The 20,598-nt window shown below is 31.7% G+C and overlaps 1 protein-coding gene across 3 annotated transcripts in view; it reads right to left on the bottom strand.

Moving 5' to 3' along the window:
- Nucleotides 1-1,188: 1,188 nt before the first annotated feature.
- Nucleotides 1,189-20,598, bottom strand: part of for (cGMP-dependent protein kinase for) — a 386,069-nt gene continuing 366,659 nt past the window's right edge. For all 3 annotated transcript variants that reach the window (XM_085953298.1, XM_085953299.1, XM_085953297.1), the window contains 7 exons: nucleotides 13,379-13,473; nucleotides 12,045-12,191; nucleotides 10,435-10,754; nucleotides 9,203-9,290; nucleotides 6,498-6,682; nucleotides 5,929-6,145; nucleotides 1,189-2,586 (listed from right to left, as the gene is read on the bottom strand). In XM_085953298.1, the coding sequence (XP_085809424.1) occupies nucleotides 2,421-2,586; nucleotides 5,929-6,145; nucleotides 6,498-6,682; nucleotides 9,203-9,290; nucleotides 10,435-10,754; nucleotides 12,045-12,191; nucleotides 13,379-13,473 (1,218 nt within the window). In that variant the 3' untranslated portion in view covers nucleotides 1,189-2,420. The remainder of the gene's footprint in view (nucleotides 2,587-5,928; nucleotides 6,146-6,497; nucleotides 6,683-9,202; nucleotides 9,291-10,434; nucleotides 10,755-12,044; nucleotides 12,192-13,378; nucleotides 13,474-20,598) is intronic.

Genomic DNA, 20,598 nt, shown 5'->3' with positions numbered 1-20,598 from the left:
TTATTATTTCTGTTATGTATGTACCTAAGTTCATTATTATTTAAGAAAAAAAAAAAAGTATGAATTGAAGTATTGTTTGGCAAGGCACTATAAAATGGGCAAGATACAATTATTATAATGTCGAAATTTCAACTATCTATCAGACTCAATAATATTTTTCTCTATATAAGAAATTTAATAACATACAGTTAGTTAGAGGGAAAATTGCAAAAACTATAACATTTAAATGAAAGAAAAAGATTTAACGGTTGTTAAGATATCTTAAGATATGTCTACATCAAATACATCTCTATCATTATAATATTAGCACCAATTCTTAATTATAACAATATTATTAGTTTTTAATTAGCAGTGAAGGCATATTTTGTTATTTTATTCACTATAATTAACAAGGATAGTAAAACACTATCGAATATGCACAAACAAAATATGTAGGCTATAAGATTGCTTTGCTATGATAATATAATAGTAGATATTATATAACAAATATATTTTATCAAAACATTATAAAAATAGACTCTAACAATAGATATGGTAACATTAGTAACTATATTTTTTTAAATTTATAATATTATTCATTCTGCTATTTTCATACATTATTATAGTATGTGTTCCTTCGAAAATAATACCTACATTTTAACGAATTCATGAATTAATAATGTAAGCATTCACTAAGTATAATTTTATCTGAAGAAAAATATTGCTTCAAACACTTGATTCACAAAACATGAGAAGAATGAATGATAAAGTAGATTGATATATTATTTTAACTGCTGTCTGGTATGAACTTCATCAAGCTATGAAATATGAAAAACTCAGTATTTGTGATATTCAATATGCAATGTAAATAATTATGTGATATGTATATTTAATATTATGTTCAAATTATCATAAGATGTCCCATAAGAATTTGTGAAACTGTCAACTGTAAATAAATACAAAAATTATACTAGTCACATTCAACTTACGCATTCATTCAATTTCATTTAAGCAATCACTTCAATGGTCTAATTAATTCGGCGATGGCAAATGCACTTTCGAATAAACATTTTTTTTACACTTGGGAAAAAATTACAATATTATTTTCTTTTCACTTACCTACAGTTTATGGGTAGTGTTTTTAAATATACATCGATGGAAAAGTTAAATAAAGCAAGGTATGTAAATATTTTTTGATATTTTGAAAATTCGCTACTTTTTCAAATTAAATATTTAATCCAGAATTTGAAGTTACAATTTTTGGAATTAAATTTTAACCCACCAAGCATTTACTATCGCTAGACTAATGAGTGTTACTACAGTATCGTATTATAATCTGAACATGCATAACCGATTACATTATTTAAGTCGGCTGAAAAAATCTGTCCAAAGATTAAAACAACCCCAATCTCAGAAATAATTAGATAAATTACAAAAATAATTTGAAAGTCTGTGTTTTTTTTTTTTTAAATATCTACATACGTCATGATAACATATTAAATATTTTATAATACAATTTAATTATTAATTGATATGGAAAGGTGAAATTATAGTTTGAATGGCAAATGTGACTAGCATGGAATTAAAGTCGGACAAAAGCCACCTCCCATTAAATTCACATTTTAATTGATTATGGTAGTGTACAAGTGATGAAACGTATCAAAAACGGTTGTATTCGTATATAATATAAAAAACGGACATTTGGCACCCATGTTCGCAAAGGCAGCGGACATATTGTGCACATTGACCAATCACTGATCACAATCTACTTAAAATATTATGGCCGCCGGACTTGCGGCAGTGTGCTAACGTCAGTCTAAAACAGAGAATCTGAGTCAGTTTTCTTTTTCAAAATAAAGGTGATTTTTAATTTTAATTATCTGTAATGGAATCGAGTAATGTTCGAAAGCGTATAACTAAGCAACTTATAGGCCTGTCCGTATCACAAACAGACAAACGCCAAAGTTTCTATCAAAAGCAGGCATAAGTAATTTTGATAATATTTGATATTTACAAAATTTATATCTTATGATTATCTTATTTAATGTGATTCTGTACCTTGAAACATCATTGAAATACACAAAGGTGTATGAAATGAAAAATCACTTCTTCCATAAAATTTAGTAGATGGTTTATGTCCCACTTTGATACTCGTGTACTCATCTATGAAAATAATGTTTTATACTCAAAATCATTTTTTTACTAGTAACTAAGAGGTCAAGCTAATGAATGGCTTATTTGAAGAACTCAGAAGCTTTCAAACTGCTTACAGAATTCTAAGAATACGTCAGACTATTTACGTAGTTATATTAAATACTTTTTTTAAAAATGGTGTTGTTTACCTTTTTGGACAGAAAATAATTTATATTGACAGACCCATAAGTATTCTTGTTGTCTTTCACACATGTTCGCATTGCACTCAAAAATATTAATATATCTTCCTAAAAGTCATTGTCCCATCCGGAAAGGTCATCTGGAGGAGGTCCGTCACTGTCGGGAGGGTAGTCGTCGAAGTTCTGCATGTCGGAAGACGAGTTTACGATAGGCATGATGGGCGGGGAGAGCGTTCTTTGTGTCAGGCCTTCCCAGTTAAAGCCATCGAACCATCTGTGAAAGTATATGTAACATTAACACAATGTATTTCCAATCCATCAATGGTATTTTGAATGGACAGCGTTATAAATTATTGATTGAAGAATCATTGAGAAAAATTGAAGATTGAACTCTGTATAATATTAATGATGTCTTGTTCTCAAAGAAAATTGAATTAGAACAAGTCAACCCAAAACTTTCAAATTGTATTACGTTGCTATGGAAAAAAATAATAACAATTCATACACATGAGTCCATAGAAATCCAATGTCAGAAATAAATTTCTTATAACTTTTCATACAAAGCAATTATATATTTCAATCCTGTTTCACACATAAATGGGTATGTGGCAGTGGCAAAGGGTGGAGGTAGGCTGTGGATATCAAATATAAATAGTGCATACTAAACTTTGTCAGTCATAGGTAAGTAGGTACTTATTTGTTATCATTGAACTAAGAATACAAATGGAATATGGTATTGGTTGGATTTTAAAGTACAATTAAACCCTGCCTAGACTAATAATAGACGTAGGCTTTGGAGATCCTTCAAAATTAATGCACACTTTGTGAGTCATATTTATTTGTTTTCAATGATCTAAGAATACAAATTGCAGATGGTTTTTAAAATTCCATTAAGCTCTGCCTAAACGCAATTTGCGGCACAACCTCATTGGTTCTGTCGCCGTGGCCGGAAACTTCATTTTAATTTATATTACTCTCAATAAAATGAATGATGCACGCTTGGTATTCGAAACTTTTAAATGTAACCACGTAAGAATACCATCTTGCATATGAGTTGCTTAGTTGCCAAACCCGCTCTGGGCGATTTTTCAACAAAACTAGTTTTGAATGTACGTATATGCTATACAGTACTTAACAGTAAGGAACATCCGAAACGTCGCAAGATCTGGATATCTGATGAAACATGGGAGGCCATACAAATAAGAGCAGATCTTAGAAATAAGGGACTTAATTCAACTATACAACATGCAAGATACTCTGAACAAAACAGAGTTGTTCAGCGACTCTGTCGGCGGGACAAGAATCTTTTCCTCAGAAATAAGTGTGAAGACATCGAAACCCATGCTGGCAGAGTAGAAACTCGCGATCTTTTCCAAAAAGTGAAAGAAATCACAGGAGATTTTAAGAAAATTAACTGGGCCATCAAGGAAGAGGACGGCACACTACTTATGGAGTTGGATAGGGTCACGGCAAGTTGGAAAACATATTGTGAAGCCCTATACAGAGATACAGAAGAGGATGATAAGGTGGTTGATGTACGTATCGATGAGCAACCTGAGATACTTTTTAGTGAAGTGATAGAGGCGATAAAGAGACTAAAAACCCACAAGTCACCAGGTGGCGATGGCATATCTGCAGAAGCCTTAAAAAAGGTCAATGATGACGGAAAAAGAACCATACATCAATTATGCAACATGATCTGGAAAAGTGGTGTATGGCCCAAGGACTGGACAGAGTCAATCTTGATCCCCCTTCACAAAAAAGGTTCCTCACGTAAATGTGAAAACTATCGAACAATCTCACTTATTCCACATGCAAGCAAGATCCTATTACATATAATCAGCAGACGTCTGAAGCATTTCATCGACCGACAAATACCTAAGGAACAAGCAGGTTTTGTTATGGGCAAGGGAACTCGAGAGCAAATTCTAAACATCAGACAACTAATTGAAAAATGCAGAGAGTTTAATACCCCTATGATGTTATGCTTTATTGACTATCAGAAGGCATTCGACTGCGTAAGATGGAACTGTATGTGGAAGGCACTTCTGGAAATGGGAGTTCCATCACACCTTACCTGTCTCATCAAAAACTTATATAACAATAGTCACACAAAGGTAAGAGTAAATAGTGCGTTTTCTGAGAGTTTCCGAACTGAGAAGGGAATTTGTCAGGGATGTGTTTTATCTCCCCAGTTATTCAATATATATGGAGAGCATATAATGCGAAGAGCCCTAGATCATTGGCAAGGCGGAATAACAATTGGTGGCCAGAAAATAAACAACTTAAGATTCGCAGATGATACCACACTAATCGCTGCTGATGAAAGAGAACTCACAGAGCTGCTACACCGGGTAGAGGAATAGAGTCGCAAGTACGGCCTCCTTATTAATAGGAATAAGACCAAGTTAATGGTTGTTGATCGGGCCAACCTTCTACCAACACCAAGTACACTCCAAAACCTCGAAACAGTCGACGAGTTTGTATATCTTGGATCGACCATCAGTGGAAAGGGCGGATGCGAAGCGGAAATAAGAAGGCGCACACAGATTGCAAAAAATGCGATGACACGCCTTACCACTATATAGAAGGATCGGGGAATTTCGATTGCCACAAAAATGATGCTTGTGCAAACATTAGTGTCCTCGATGTTTCTATACGGAGTCGAGTCGTGGACCCTGAAGGCAAGAGAACGGAAGGCAATTGATGCCTTTGAGATGTGGTGTTGGCACCGAATGCTTCGCATTTCTTGGACAGAGCACAGGACGAACCAGTCAATCATCCAGAGACTGAAGATAAAGGAACGGCTCTCAACGATATGTCTGAGAAGAATTCTGCAGTTTTTTGGACATATTGTCAGGCGCGGACTGGACAACCTGGAGAGACTGGTAGTTTTGGGTAGCCTCCAGGGAAGGCGAAGCAGAGGAAGAGCGTCTGCGCGATGGAGCGACCAAGTGAAAGAGCTGACTGGGGGCACCATCCATTCTGCCCTGAGAGAAGCGGAAGATCGAGAAGGATGGAAAGTCTTGGTCGCTCAAAGGATGGCGAAATTTAAATGTGGTCACGATCCTCAGCCATGAGTGCACTACCAAGAAGATATTCAGGTGTGAAGTTTAAATTACACCCTGTTTCGTCAAAAAATCAAAATGAATATTGACTTGAGTCGCCAAATCCGCTCTAGGATAAAATAACAGGTTACTGAATCCGCTCTACATAGCCGACCAATCAGATGTCGCAATTCATACGTTTAAATCGCTATACAAACGTCACCACTACTGGCATCAACATCATCGTAAGTGCAATAAACAGTTTTTCATGATTTACTCGAAACTCGAAAAAAACTCCAGAGCGGGTTGAGCAACTAAGCGACTCATATTGTATTCTATTACTAGTATGTGTATCAGCCAGGTGCAATACCATAAAGCAAAAAAAAAATTGAAAAACATACAAAGCAACAGAAATGATCATTAAAGAAATGTTTCGAAAGGAAAACTTATTTGTATTAGAGAATACTGTGTAGCTATTTAACGCAATTCAGTGGTTAATATCATAAAACATTATACATAAATCTCAGAAGCTAAATGAGAGCTAAATATATGAAACAACGATAACATACTTGTGCTTTTGTATTTCAGAGATGCCGCCTCTTTGATATCCTAATCGTTCCGCAGGGTTGTCTCGACATAATTTCTTTATAAGCGCTGTAGCGTTTCTGGTGATATCACGAGGGAATTCTATTGCATCAATTCCTTTCAGGATGATATTGTAGGTCTTCATGGGGTCTGCTCCGGTGAACGGTGGAGTACCAGTTAATAGTTCAAACATTAAAACTCCTGTAAAGTAAACAAATTAAAATAAAAAAGGTTAATAGTCATGCAACCAACGTTTTCCACAAAAAGTAACATTAGGATTTTACGTATAAATATTAAGTTAATTATTATTTCTCTTCTTCCTGTTTCTAAAATATAATATGTGTGAAGAAATTTTAACTAAAATTTATTGTAATGAAAAATAAAACAATACACTTGCGGTAATATACTGCCATCTAACAATATATCCTAGAAACCATAAAGCACTACAAAAGCAGATTTCTACAACAGCTGCTAAATAAAAATGCTAAATTTTCATGAGATCATGATTTATTTTTTATCAATTAAACTGAATAAAAAAGACGTCTTTACTAACCCAGGGACCAGTAGTCAGCACTGATATCGTGTCCTCTGTTCAGAATTACTTCTGGCGCAACATATTCCGGCGTTCCACAGAATGTCCACGTTTTTCTACCCGAAATCAATCTTTTAGCAAAGCCAAAGTCGACCAGTTTCACGTAACCTTTACTGTCCAGCAATAGATTCTCCGGCTTCAAATCTCTACAATAAAAAAAAAAATTATTTTACATATCACCAAGTATATTATTTCCCATGTCATTCATATAAAGCAAAGCATACATATGCGAGCTCTGGACATAAACGCCAATTTATATGTTCATAAAATGCTGACAAATTAACAAAAATCTATAATTTCTTTCTTACAGTTATGAGTATATCGTCACCGTTCAGGCAAAAGTCACCAACCCTGAAAATGGCAGTTTTGAGTTGAGTATGTCACCGGAAGCGTAAAATTATGTTCTTTAAGATGCAAAACTCACCTCGGTACATTAGTTAGTAAAATTTTGCTTAAATCCGAATTATTTGTTTTTCACTAAATGACTTTCGATAAAATCTTAACAAGCAAAAGTAATTATAGGTGAATAGACATTATTGACTCTATAAAAAAAAATCCTTCGTTATAAATATACAAGCAAAAGTCACTATACTATGGATGGTGAGTTTTACTGATGCTTCTTTTGGCTAACATTGTTCAGATTATTAACAAGCAAAAGCCACCAAACCATAATTTGAGCTACCTTGCCTCCTTTAAAACCTTCCAGATGTTTTAATTAGCATCAAAAAGTAAAAGTACCTTAAATAAATTATTAAGAAGACATGAGAAAATAATTTAATGTAGATAAAACCTTCAAAACATTAAAATCTGATTTTTCCTGCATTTTCAAACTTTCAAATTGCGATATCTCAAAACTATGTTTTTAGGGTTGGTGACTTTTGCCTGAACGGTGACGATATTATCTTCTAAACAAAGTATTTAATGTTGTATATAAAAAATAACATTATGTTTATATATACATTATACATATTTTTATTGGAAATTCAATAAAGAAAGAAATTTTTATGGACTGCCAACATTTTACGAGAATGGAAACTGCTGTTTTTGTTTCGAAATCTGTCATAGCATACAGTACAAAAACATTGTGCTTGAAGAAGAGATTTCTTGAACTATGGTTTGAAAGATTCTGCAAAATTGTTATTTACTTGTTTATTTTATTCCTTTGTTTTCGAAGTACAGTATTATGAAGTAATATCATTTCATACAAAATACCTAGTCCAGAACCAAGACCATATTGTATCTAGGTATACATGAACAATTCAAACGCATCTAATTTTTGTATGGTCCCAATATTGAAGCCCGGTTTGATTTATTATATAAAAAGTATTTCAAGTACATATAGGTACACATTTAATTTTTTCAGAAAAATCAATGTTTTTTTTAAATAAATATAAAATAAGTAATAACATTAAAACTATGACTATTTCAAAAAAAATTGTGCTGCGTAAGAAAAAAACTAATTAAAAAATCATACTATTGTTTTTAGATAGGATGTATTGATTAATTATTACACTTTAAAATGTAAATTATCAATAAACCATCTCAAATTGCAAAAATCGTACCTTTCCACTAGGTGCCTCTGCAGGCCTATTCTAACACTATCGCTTAAGGTGATTCATCAGTGAAACGGCAAATAATTTTCAACCATAGGCGCGACAAAATTTTGCACTCGCTCCCATTCGGAGAGAGAATGTAGAGCTGGAAACACGTCATTTTGCTTTGTGATGGCGACGGCCGTAATAATTCTTAAATCGTGTAAAGATGACTTAAAACGTTACCCATTTACTTTAAAAAGAAAACATGTCAATGAATATATTATTATTGTTACTGATAAAACAATAAACAGAACATTAAATGGACACATGTTGGATTTATAAGAGAAATTATATTTGGTTTGACATGCCTCATTTGCACCCGCGACCCGCAATCCGCGCATCGCCTAGCGACGATCTTTTTAGACCGTGTCTCAACTAAGGTATGGCCTTAACATCCAAAAAGAGCTAATTATGATAAATATATCTGATTTATCACTTTACGTTTTTAGGCGGTTAATTATGTAAAAAAGTTGACCGCCTGAACACTCAAAAGGTGATATCTTTTAACAGCCCCTCTCACAGCCGTGCTAACGTTGAGAATGAAAAAGAGTACATCAATTTTACATATTGAAAATTAAGATGGAAGATCCGACGTCTTAATTCACCTAACATGCTAAAGTGATAACCGTTAAGAATAGACCTGCTTATATGTTATACGTTTGCCTTAATACATAATATTAATAATTGATAGGTGAACAAAAAACAGAAATTAATCGTTCACTGCAACAATTTTCAAGGATACTTCAGAATCATAATCTGTCAAAATTCGGATGCAGTATTTTTGTTTATTTTAAAAATCAGACATCTAATGTCAAAAAAAGATTAATGCCGCGCCAATGTAATGCATATTCCTGTGACTCAAAAACGGCAGAATTTCTATAATCCAAGAATTTTCTTAGCGTGAGCATGATAGCACAGTACAAAAGTGACTATATTATCAAATATTTAGAATGCATGTCTATGGAAACTGCAGATTTATTTATCCCCATATCAATTATTTCTAGATACCCTAACATTCATCTTGTGAGATAAAACTCGTAGAATATGTCAGGTTTATAAAATCTCTCTTACCTGTATATAATATTTCTAGAATGTAAATAGTGGAATGCTTCAACCACACACGCTGTATAGAATCTTGTGGTTGAGTCATCAAAGTGTCCTGTAAATAAAAACAAAAGATAATTAAATTTCTACATAAACAGTGATAGCAAACCTGTGGTAAAAAAAAATCAGTGTGTGTACTAATGTACGCGCGTTAGAAGTTATACTTCTTTGGCGTAACAAAACAAAAACAAAACTTGTGATAAACTAGATTCTTTGACAAGCTCTTAATAATAATTATCTTGTTAAATTACACACTTAAGATAAAGGACCGCTTATTGGAACGCCGTTGGTTTATTTCTATACATTTTAACTTATGTTACTAAATTATATAATTATTTATCGTTGTTTTTATTTTTAAAGTTACAAATAATGCCACTATGACGTTTAATAGTTTGTTTACGTAAGGAATTGCAAATGGCCGACAATAATAAATTCGCTGCCTAGCAACGGAACAATTCCAAGCTATAATATTATACTGTATAATCGTCACTATTGCAGTATCATTCTGTGGCGTAATGGTTGTGCGTTCGGCTGATAACCGAACAATCGTTGGTTCGAATCCAATCGAGTGTGTTTTTTTGTGTGAAAAAATAAATTATGTGTTACATGTCACACGCCAAAAATACACTCTGATCTGATTTTCCAAACGCGCCTAAAGTATAACTTCAAAAATTCTACAACATTATTAGGCGGGCGGCCCTCTATCCAGTAGGCTACTGAGAAATGAGATCACTGTGCGTTAGTTACACAAAGTTAGGTAAGTAGGCGGTGTCGTTGGAAGCATGGGTTGTTTCATATAATAAGTAGACGGTCCGGAGATCTCGAGGACTAATAGCATAAAACTACATACACAAAAACATTGGATTAACCGAAGCCTTTATTTGCATGTGTTAGTTACTAAAAGAAGAATCTTCGAATATAGTATATCTCTGTGTATGTGCATCCTAAATTCAATACTTAAAGACAGGTGACTCTGTTGGTATGTTTTTATATTTGAAATGTCTTCAGGTTATTTGAATTTATTTGCCTTAAGATGATAGGTTTTAAATTATCGCCTAGTATGGAATCTTCACCACTGTTATTTATCCTGGGACTGAAAATTCTGTTAGATAGCATAGCAATCCCTAGTACTGACTAAAAAAAATAATATAATATGTAACCTTTAAGGAAAAGTATCTAGTTTAAAATGAATATCTCACCCTTGTCTCTGAGAATTGTCCACAATTCTCCGCCAAGACAGCTCTCCATGAGCATGTAAAGGTACTTCCTATCCTTAAATGTCTTGAACAGCTTAACAATAAATTCACAATTAGCCTCTCCCATGATCTCCTTCTCGCTCTTGATGTGCTGCTGCTGCCTGGTCTCCACGATCTGAGCTTTCTTCATCTGCTTCAGAGCAAATGAGCGACTAGGGTCTCCTTGCAGTTGAACCAGCTCCACTCGGCCGAAGCCGCCCACGCCCAGGGTAGCGATGATTCGAAGATCAGAAAGCCTCAAAGCTGCAAACTCCTCATTCAACCTAAATCAACAAAATGGATATTAATATTGTCTTTTCTCTTACAACAGTATTGTTACAAACGATATAAATATTGAAGGACAGGTATCTACATACTAAATTCATTCAAGAAATACTTACACATCATAATTATTTAAAATGGACATTTTACTGTCAAGACAAATAAAATAAGTGCTTTATTTATGATTATTAATACTAAAATTATAATACCTTTGTTCTAGATTAATTGATAACTTATAATTATAATATCATTAATTCATATACAGTGTAGAAAGGAAAAAGGACGTAATCCACACAAATCAAATTTTACAGGAGGCACAAAAACTTTTTGTTGGTTTTCGGTCAACATTAAAATTCAAAATAGACATAACTGTGAAGTGCATGATATTTTTTTGTTTTTATATCCCTAATCTGATATTAATTATTGAGTTAAATAAAATTATGGTTAAGTCGTTATTCCCACTTCACTTCCTTCATTTTGTTAAAAACTTGCCTGCCAAATTTAGACAATAAATCGGCATTTGCAGCTTACATCCTTTGGACACAACGTGTATTTAGTTGAGTACAAAGTTATTATCCAATAAAACCTATTTTGAAAAAACTGAGGGTTACGTTCTTTTTCCTTTTTACAGTTGATATACAATGAAGAATAACATGCCAAAAAATTGTCATTAATAAACAATAAAATTCAGATGTAATCATATTTCGAAAATTTTAAATTACTATTTAATACATGCTTACATTAATATTTATTTTACTTACCAGTATGGCTATTCCTTTATATTATCCATGAAGCAATGAAAATAAATTCTCAAAGTTTAATAAACAAAGTTGGATTATTTGAGACAATGATTTTTCCACATATACTTTTTTAATAACAAATAAACGATTCAAGTATGTAGAAACAATATTATTGATGACAATTAAATTACTTTATTAATTAATCTTAATCAATTGAGATTAATTTGAACTTTCGCTCCTGAGCGAAGCACATGGATATCCGCAGAGTGGAGTTTATAAAAACAGACTTTGTGCCCAACCCTATTGCTCTGGATAACAACAATAATATAATTTTCCAAGTGCGTGATTCAAGCCCACAACATTCCGGGTATAATATACAAATTTGAGGAAAATGATGTTACAATAAGTTATGCTACTAATTTAACAGTAACTATTTGTTATCAAAGATTGTTTAAAAAGTCTGTTAACATAACGCACCATGGCTAACCACAAACTAAGAAATCACAAGGAATTACCTTGATAAAAATTATTATATTGACAATAATGGTTTACCTCCTTCTCGAGTCTCCTTCATCCTTGTACTTGTGTCTGATTTCATCAAGACTTGAAATAAGTTGGTTGAACGTTTCTCTATCAATGACTAGACAGGTCACACCGTCAGCGGAGTCGCAAATTATATTGGCAGTTCTCAGGTCATCTCTGAAATTAAAAAAAAAACTGAGATTAGAAATTATTTATTTCTCATATTACACAAAAATTCTTTAATGAACAAAAATAAAATGATCTCTCCGCTCATATGTCAAATAAATTAAAAAAAAAAAAAAAGTTTTTCTGAGTGGCCAGTTTCCAGCAGACAAACTCCATCGCAACAATTTTGTAGTCACATGTGTGCTACTAGGAATTAAATCTCTTTGCATTATATGAGTGCAGAGAAATGTTTGTTGTTAAGACCTGCGTTCTGTATGCTTTCCCTGGGGTCTACCTGCCTTCCACAAAGCTGACCAAAATTCACTGGCATGGTTTTTATATTTTTTACCATGCTCCTGATAATACCTATTAGAAAACTGAATCTTTTTTGCAAAAAAACTTTAATTTTTTCAGCAAATATGGAGTATGTCATTAAACCAATCAAGTTTTATAATGAAATCGATTAGGCTAAAAAAAATATATTATTTTATGAGACTAAATTTTGTATTTCTTTTTCAGTAAAAAGAATAAATATAAGTACTTACCTAGAGCGGAATGCAGAAACATTTGTCATAACTAAAATTTCCTTAGCAGAAAACACTATTCAGAAACATTGTCCTTAGTTAAGATCACGTTCGTTTTTTCTATTCTCAAAAAAATATGACAACTGCATTTTATAAATGCAATAACTATAAATACATATTAATATTTAATTATAATACTCTTATGTTTCCGTTATCAGTCATTATACGTGATTCCACAGGCACCGCAAAATATTTTTTTAACATGGTAACACTAGCATCAATTGTCATTTTATCATCTGGCATCTTGTATTTCTGCGGGCTGGCGTATAAAAGTAAAATAATATTCTGCAAGTACATGCCAAACGAATTAACACTATCAATATCCATATTGAGATACATTGTTAAATGAATTTGAGTGTATGGACTGTTTTATAGACATGCGAATTTATTTTGACAGCTGCTATCAGTGGTAAATGGTAATACAGAAAGGGGCGTGTTCATAACAAAAGTAGTATATGGTTAAGGATTCCTTAACTCTATACTCTATAGTCTATAGTTAAGTCATGCTTTTCGGCAACTTATCCTTAAGGTCGAAATTTTGGATTCTGCATAGGGCTCCTAGGTTAGAGAGAGGAAGTAATGTTATTTCTTAAATATTAAAAAAAAAATTATTACCCTTGCAGTGCCTTTTCTCCGAAGAAGTCTCCTTTCACCAAGGTTCTGATGAATTTCTCATCTAAGGTATTGGGCTGCTTGATGGTAACTTTCACCTGTAAAATTAAAAGGAAACAATCTTTTAATACAATGCTTCATCAACACCGATTTATTATTATCGAAGCAACACAGCTCGACACGCTCATTAAATTTAGAACGAAGGACTAAGAATTTAGCTATTCACAATAAAAAACAAATTCCAAACCTATCCTCAAAAATAAAATAAAATAATTTATGGTATGATAAATTATGACATATTTCATTAGATTGATGTCTTTTTAATACGTCTTTATAAAAGCTATAACTACGTCAGAGATATACGACACGTATGCACATATAAATACGAATAAGATGAGATAATATTTGTTCCCTAACTAGTAAAGCTTTTAAGCTAATAAAAAATATTTTTCTCACAATATTTTGACACTGTCGTATTTAATAGGATAGTTGTTATATGATACTATCGTTTGGAACTATAACTTTAAAATATATTTATAATGTGGTAACAAACGCTGAAAGTCTGAATGAATGTATTTTTATTGTATTACATTATGAAATTAACTTTACTCAGATTTACTCATTATTTATTATTTGTGTCGAATGTTAAGAGCGTACATAAGTGAAACGGCAAATAATTTTCAACTATAGGCGCGACGAAATTTTGGACTCGCTGCACATTCGGAGAGAGAACGTCGAGCTGGGAACACCAACAGTGTGTGGAACGCAATTTCGCAGTCGTCGCCAATCGGAGACTGACAGTCGACGTGTGAGCACATCAATTTGTTTTGTGATGGCGTCGGAGGAATATATTCTTAAATCGTGTAAAGGTGACTAAAAAAACGTTCCGCATGTATTTGAAAAAAGAAAACATGTCAATGTATATACTATTATTATTACGAATATAATAATAAACATAACATTAAAAGGACGCATGTTGAATTTTTATGACAAATTATATTTCGTTCGGCTCGCGTCATTTGCACAATCCGCGCATCGCCTAGTCAAGATCTTTTTAGACCATGCCTCAGCTGAAGTATAGCCTTCACAATAACGTCTTGTGGGGGAAATCCATTACGACAAAGAAGAAATACTTTTAAGAAGGTTTCATCCAGAAGTGTAGTATGTTATTCTACAATGTCTGGTAATACATGATATTAATTTATAGCATGTGACGCCACATTGAGACGTTTCGAATTGCACATTTCAGTATTAACAGATTGCACTGCACTTAAAAGAGAAATCTACCATTCGTTATAAAAGCTGCATTTGTAAACTTGTCAGGCAAGTAGAAAAGTTATCATAAATAAAGCAATGATGCTCTTTATTTGCGCACATAACTGGCAACTGGACATTACGCACATCAGAGGTTCTAAAAAAACATTATAAATACATATTTTATTGAAACAACATAATATTGTGTTTCAATTTTCAGTGAAATTATTTATATTTACTTATATATTTATAGATGGCTCATGTACTTTAAAACGAAAGACAGACATTCTTGATCGTCATAAAAAAAACATTTAATATACGAAATAAATAATGTACATATCAGTATATATTATTACTGGCAATGTTAGTTTGATAAAAACGATAATACGACAATGAATTACGGTAAGTTAAAGAATTTGTTTCATATTTTGACAATTATTAATTCAATTAATCCATATGAAATGTACCTGTAAGTAGGTGTACATACCTCAATAAGATTTCTCATAAAGACAAGTTCATAATATAATAATTATCACCTTTAAATAGTTATGAAAATGCCTATGACCGATTATAATATGTTAGAATTATCTTAGAGCAAAGAGCAAACGTTGCTCAGAGTAATCTGTCAATCGTTACGACCAGAATATTGGATTTTGCTGATAGGTGCCGGAAGTCATGACGTTTTTAACCGTAATCCATCATCCCTATTAATATTTTCAGGGTTTCTATGGATTTCAATGGCCGTTGTAAACGTCGAGTGAAGAAGGAAGAAGGACACACGGTGGAAACCCAAAAATCTACTACGATAAAAAACAACTGTGAAAGCCTCAAACATTATACCTACAGCTTAAAATATCTTTGATTTTTTTTTTCAACAAATTAAGGACAATTTTGACTCCATCTATGTATCCAACCTGGGTGGTAATGGGGCTTAAATTACAATAAGGTTACCTAACCATTTATTCTCTAAAAAAACACCTGATAAGACAAAGTTATTAGGAAATATTTGCAAGGGTGGAAATTGAGTGTTCAAATTCCAATCGGTCCAATTTTCGGTAGGATTTTTAAATAGATATGTTGAAGTTATGTTATGTTCAATGAATAATGTATTGCACCTATTTCAAATACAAAATAATAATAAAAAAAAACATATTTTATGAAATACTTACCTACTTAAGTGCCGTGATTATTTTTATAATGAAAAAGTAATAATGTTTATAGTATGCCATCAAATATTCGATTAATAATAAACAAAGTGAGTGAATTTGATATAAATTGATAAAAAAAAATGATAACACAGTATTGGCGAACACTGCGTACACGATACTTGTATTGCACACCTATGGAGACGGGTAAAGGTTGCTAACGACCGCATTTTTTCTATCACATCTGACAGCTAATTATTTCCTAGGGCACAAGTATGGTAACACTTGATACTTTTAATATACGCGAGTATTTCCCGAACGTAACTCATCATGTGTGAAAAATCACGGACGATTAATCTTCGCAACCTATATTTACGGCCAATCTATTTGGGCACACACTACTGAAATTAATAAAAATAACGGTACAGTACTTATAAGATTTTGACACTATTAGAATCGTAATAATTTTATGGATACGAGTTTATAATTAATGTTATGATGATTAAAGACTTCTGTGAAATAAACTGTTTACACTTTATCGTTTTAATGATAATATTCATTTGCACATAATATTTAATTGCATTTGGGTGGTCATCTCTACAAGGAAATGAATATTGTTTCATAAACTTTAGTGACAGATAAGCAAATAAATGGCAGCAGATTACATCTGCCTTATAAGCCAGCCCGGTCACATTACAGTTTTACCTGGTAATAATTCCCCTAAACGGCTGAAACGGTTGAAATTATCGAAAACTATTTAAGTACCTAATAAAAGTTGAAGAAAATTAAAAAATCTACATTCCATACAATACACTACAACAAAAAGGAAACATATTTCCTTCAACTTTTATTTGAAATAGTTTTTGGTATTTTTAGTCATTAATAAATAAGCATAGGTAGCTGGAAAATTGAAAATCGTTCCCCATTTTCTAAGATGGCGGTCGTAGCATATTTGGTATGTTGATACCGGGCACTACCATTATAAATAATAATATGCAAAATTTCCTCTGTAGGTAAATAATTATTTTCAGGCAAGGGTTTTTTGATCTAATTAATATGACTGGGGTATTTCGGCAGTAGGTACTGTTCTACAACAACAACAAAAATAAGAACTACAAAATGAATACCTACTTAAGTCATATAAAACAGTGCTTCTCAAACTTTTTCATACCACGGCTCCCAAAATCAGAAAAAATCTAAGGCTTCCCCAAAACAAAATTTTAGTCTTTAGTGACCAACAGTACTTTATTTACCATTAATTATTATTATTGGTATATTTTTATTAAAAATAATATAACATTTCATTTACTTGCTTGTAAAGCAAAAATAATAAAAAAAAATATTACAGCTACAGCCTACAAAAACAAGAGACGGTGTGATTGCATATTTTTGCCTAATAAATCAATATCCAAACAACGTTTGAAATGCTAATTCGCAAAGTCTCCGTTTGAAGACACGACCTATATTTATTTTTTATTAAGTACCGGTAATTATGAAAATGCTGTTTCGCATAGGTATGCTCTCGCAAAAGGAATTATTATGATTAACAGTACTGCTTTTGCGATTGACGGATATTCTTATATTATATAAGTATAAGTATATTTTTTTGCAAATACTAAAATATTTCTCGGCTCCCTAGCAGGAGCTCCAGGGCACCGCACCCTTGGGGGCCGCGCCACCAGTTTCAGAAGTACTGATATAAAATGTAAATATTATTCACATAGTTATATTACAGAACTGTGGAAACGTTCTAAAATCTTTATTATTTATATCGGCCAATAAATGGACAAGCAATTTGCGGAAGGAAATAAATCATAAAGAAAAAAGGATATCTAGGAAATAATAGTTTGTGACGAAACGTTCATTGTTTAAATTTTTGAATCGTTCCAATGATGGGATCAAAAATCTGTTTCAATTCATTATAATAGACATATTATAAGTATGTCTACGCTATTTTATAATATAAAACTCACTAAATCGGGGTTTCAATCTGTGCAAGGTTGTTTATCGATTTACCAGCGGTATTTGATTATATTATTATTGTGTACTAAAAGCGCAATACAATATAAATCTAACAAAAGCCTGCATTTGTGTAACGTACTTACATACTATGTATTAGAAGCACTTTGTACATTATTGAAAGTCATTTTCTCAAGATTGCTAAAAAGTAACTTAGTAACCTTGCAATTATTAAACCAGCAGTATTACGTAGTTGTCTGTTGTGAATTTTATTATGTGATTTATGTCACACTTCCAGATATATTTATGGTATATTTGGCGGAGTAAACAATTGAACGATTCCAACACTTTTTTTAAACGTCATTAATCCAGAAATCAATACAAAGTATCAACAAAATAGCTGTTAAGTTAAAATATAAACATAAATAAAATTCATCTTCCATACACAAAATAAATACAATATTGTATAATATGTAGCACAAATTACCTAATAATAATCATTAAATGCTAATCTACTCTTACTTAAGTCACTGAAATATCAAACACTAAAAACATAATAATATTATTATGGTAAGATATTAATTGGCCATTAAAACGATTATTGCTAGATTCAAATAGCTTCTGAATAATATAATGTGTGAAACCAATCCAAAGTAATAATTTATTAATCAAAGTTATACAACCAATAATTAAACCTATTGCATTATATCAATATTAAAAACTAATTTCGAAAAGTATTACAGTCAGTTACCATGTATTAAATTTATCAATCTTCTTTTAAAAGGAACACTAATGGATCTCGTTATTATTTAGTGCTAAGCACTGATGCTAAGATCAATCACAGATCAGTCAGGAAATCATCACGGTTATTCCAATGGACCAAACATAACATTACTAAGAACATGTTTCGCGCATCGACTTGCGTTCAGCAGTGTCAATTTACATAGTCAAGACTTTGAAATACCTTCAATACTAATCTTATAATTTATTCTATTCAATATATTCAGAGCTTCTCTTAGTGTTAATGTATGATAATTTTATAAAATATATCAATCACTGGCATTAACCTCATATATATATAATTATATATATATATTATATATACCTATTATGTATTATAAATGATATTTGATAATGCTTACTATGTGAGAAAAACACGTGTCGTGTTACATTTTATTTATTTTATTATTATTAGGTAGACTTATTAAATTCTTAATTTTATTAACTATTAATTGAAATATAGTCCTGCAATTTGAGCTTATCTTTATATTATTCTTATCAAGTGCTAGTAAGTAGTACAATGAATGTCTGAAAATGCGTTTGATAAAGATTTGATTTATCGATCATTGTTTCAGACTTCTTTCTAACACATATTGTCATCTGAGAATGCCAGACGTGGTTTAAATGCAAGAAAGACGCATCGACTGCATTCACTGTAACAAGTTATTGTCTAAAATATAATCTGCTATAAGTACATATTATATAAGTTGGCTTTTAATACAATCAGTTTAAATATAAAAGTTGTTTATATGAAAATGATCACGCCGTTCCATAACAGTAGATATTATAATAATTACAAGATAAAAATAACTTTTTATATACAACGTTTTTAAATTTTCTGTTGAATCATATAAACTTGACTTGCTAGCTTAAACGATCAAAAAATTTGTACTTGATAGAAATAATACTGAAATGTCATTTTGATCTCCATAGTAACGCACGTATATATTAATAATTTAGTTGCTAGGACCATCCGCTTAGCAACCAATAATGGTGTCGAAATAACTTTTTATACAAAACAGAATCAACTGAAAATGAATTCAAGTCTACTTAAAGATGGCTAAAAGTATTTAAAAAAAAATGCATTGGTGTCGTGTTCTGATATATTCTAAAAGTTTCAAATGTCTAGCTAGTCGGGAAGTTAGTTGAAAATCGATTGCAAGATTTGTACCGGACAAAGAACCACCGGACAAATAAGAATACGAGCTAAGAAAAACGTTGTAAAAAATAAACACATCGATAAGAAATATAACAATTATAAAAATAATTTATAATTGAAATGTTTGTTAGGATGAAAACAGTCGTGTGTTAAAATTGTTTATTAATTATAAATACCATATCGAAGCGTTTGTTTTATTATATTATAATTTATCAAGACTCTTCTAGAATTTACAGCCTACGATTAGCTGTAAAAGCGGTCTTATGTTAAAATCTTAATACACCAAAATGTTTCATTGCAATATAATAAGTACAATTACGTATGCATGTATGTTTGCCTTACAGTTAACACAAAATCTATTGACAATATAGAGTACTTACGTTACTTATTTATATTCAGAAAAGTCGTTTGGAGAATTTAGCAATAGGTAATTCAATTATCTTTCCTAACATAATTTTATTTTAACCCATAGCTTACGGGCCGCACAAAATTGTGTTTTTGCTAATTACTTTTCAAATACAAATACCTATGTGGCAATATATTAAACTATTTTCGCACAGATGGAAGTAGTTAATATCCACTTCAGGGCCTCTGGCTCACATATTATGTCTTAAGGTCTCGAAAAATATAAAATACAGCCTTTTAATGAAAAAATGGCGCAAATTAATCCTTCGATTTGAGCAAAGAAGAATATTTCGACACCTCTACGTAAAATGCCGTTTTTGGCTATTTTGATTTGATTGCCTTTTATTAAATAATTTTAAAGATAGTACAACAATAATAATCAAAAAAAAAAAAAAAAACAAAAACTTCACAGATTTCAGCATTAAAAATTAACGTTGTGGTGTCATTAAAAATTATTAAAATCGTACTACTGAAAAGTACAATTTTGCAGTTACGGACTTATACGTAGGAGGTTGCGATTT

Source organism: Rhyacophila brunnea, unplaced genomic scaffold, assembly GCF_057557595.1.
Source record: "Rhyacophila brunnea isolate RB1 unplaced genomic scaffold, BYU_Rbru_1.0 scaffold_3, whole genome shotgun sequence".
NCBI classification, from domain to species: Eukaryota; Metazoa; Arthropoda; class Insecta; order Trichoptera; family Rhyacophilidae; genus Rhyacophila; species Rhyacophila brunnea.
The sequence above is the reverse complement of the archived record's forward strand: the minus strand, read 5'-3'. Positions and strand labels throughout refer to the sequence as shown.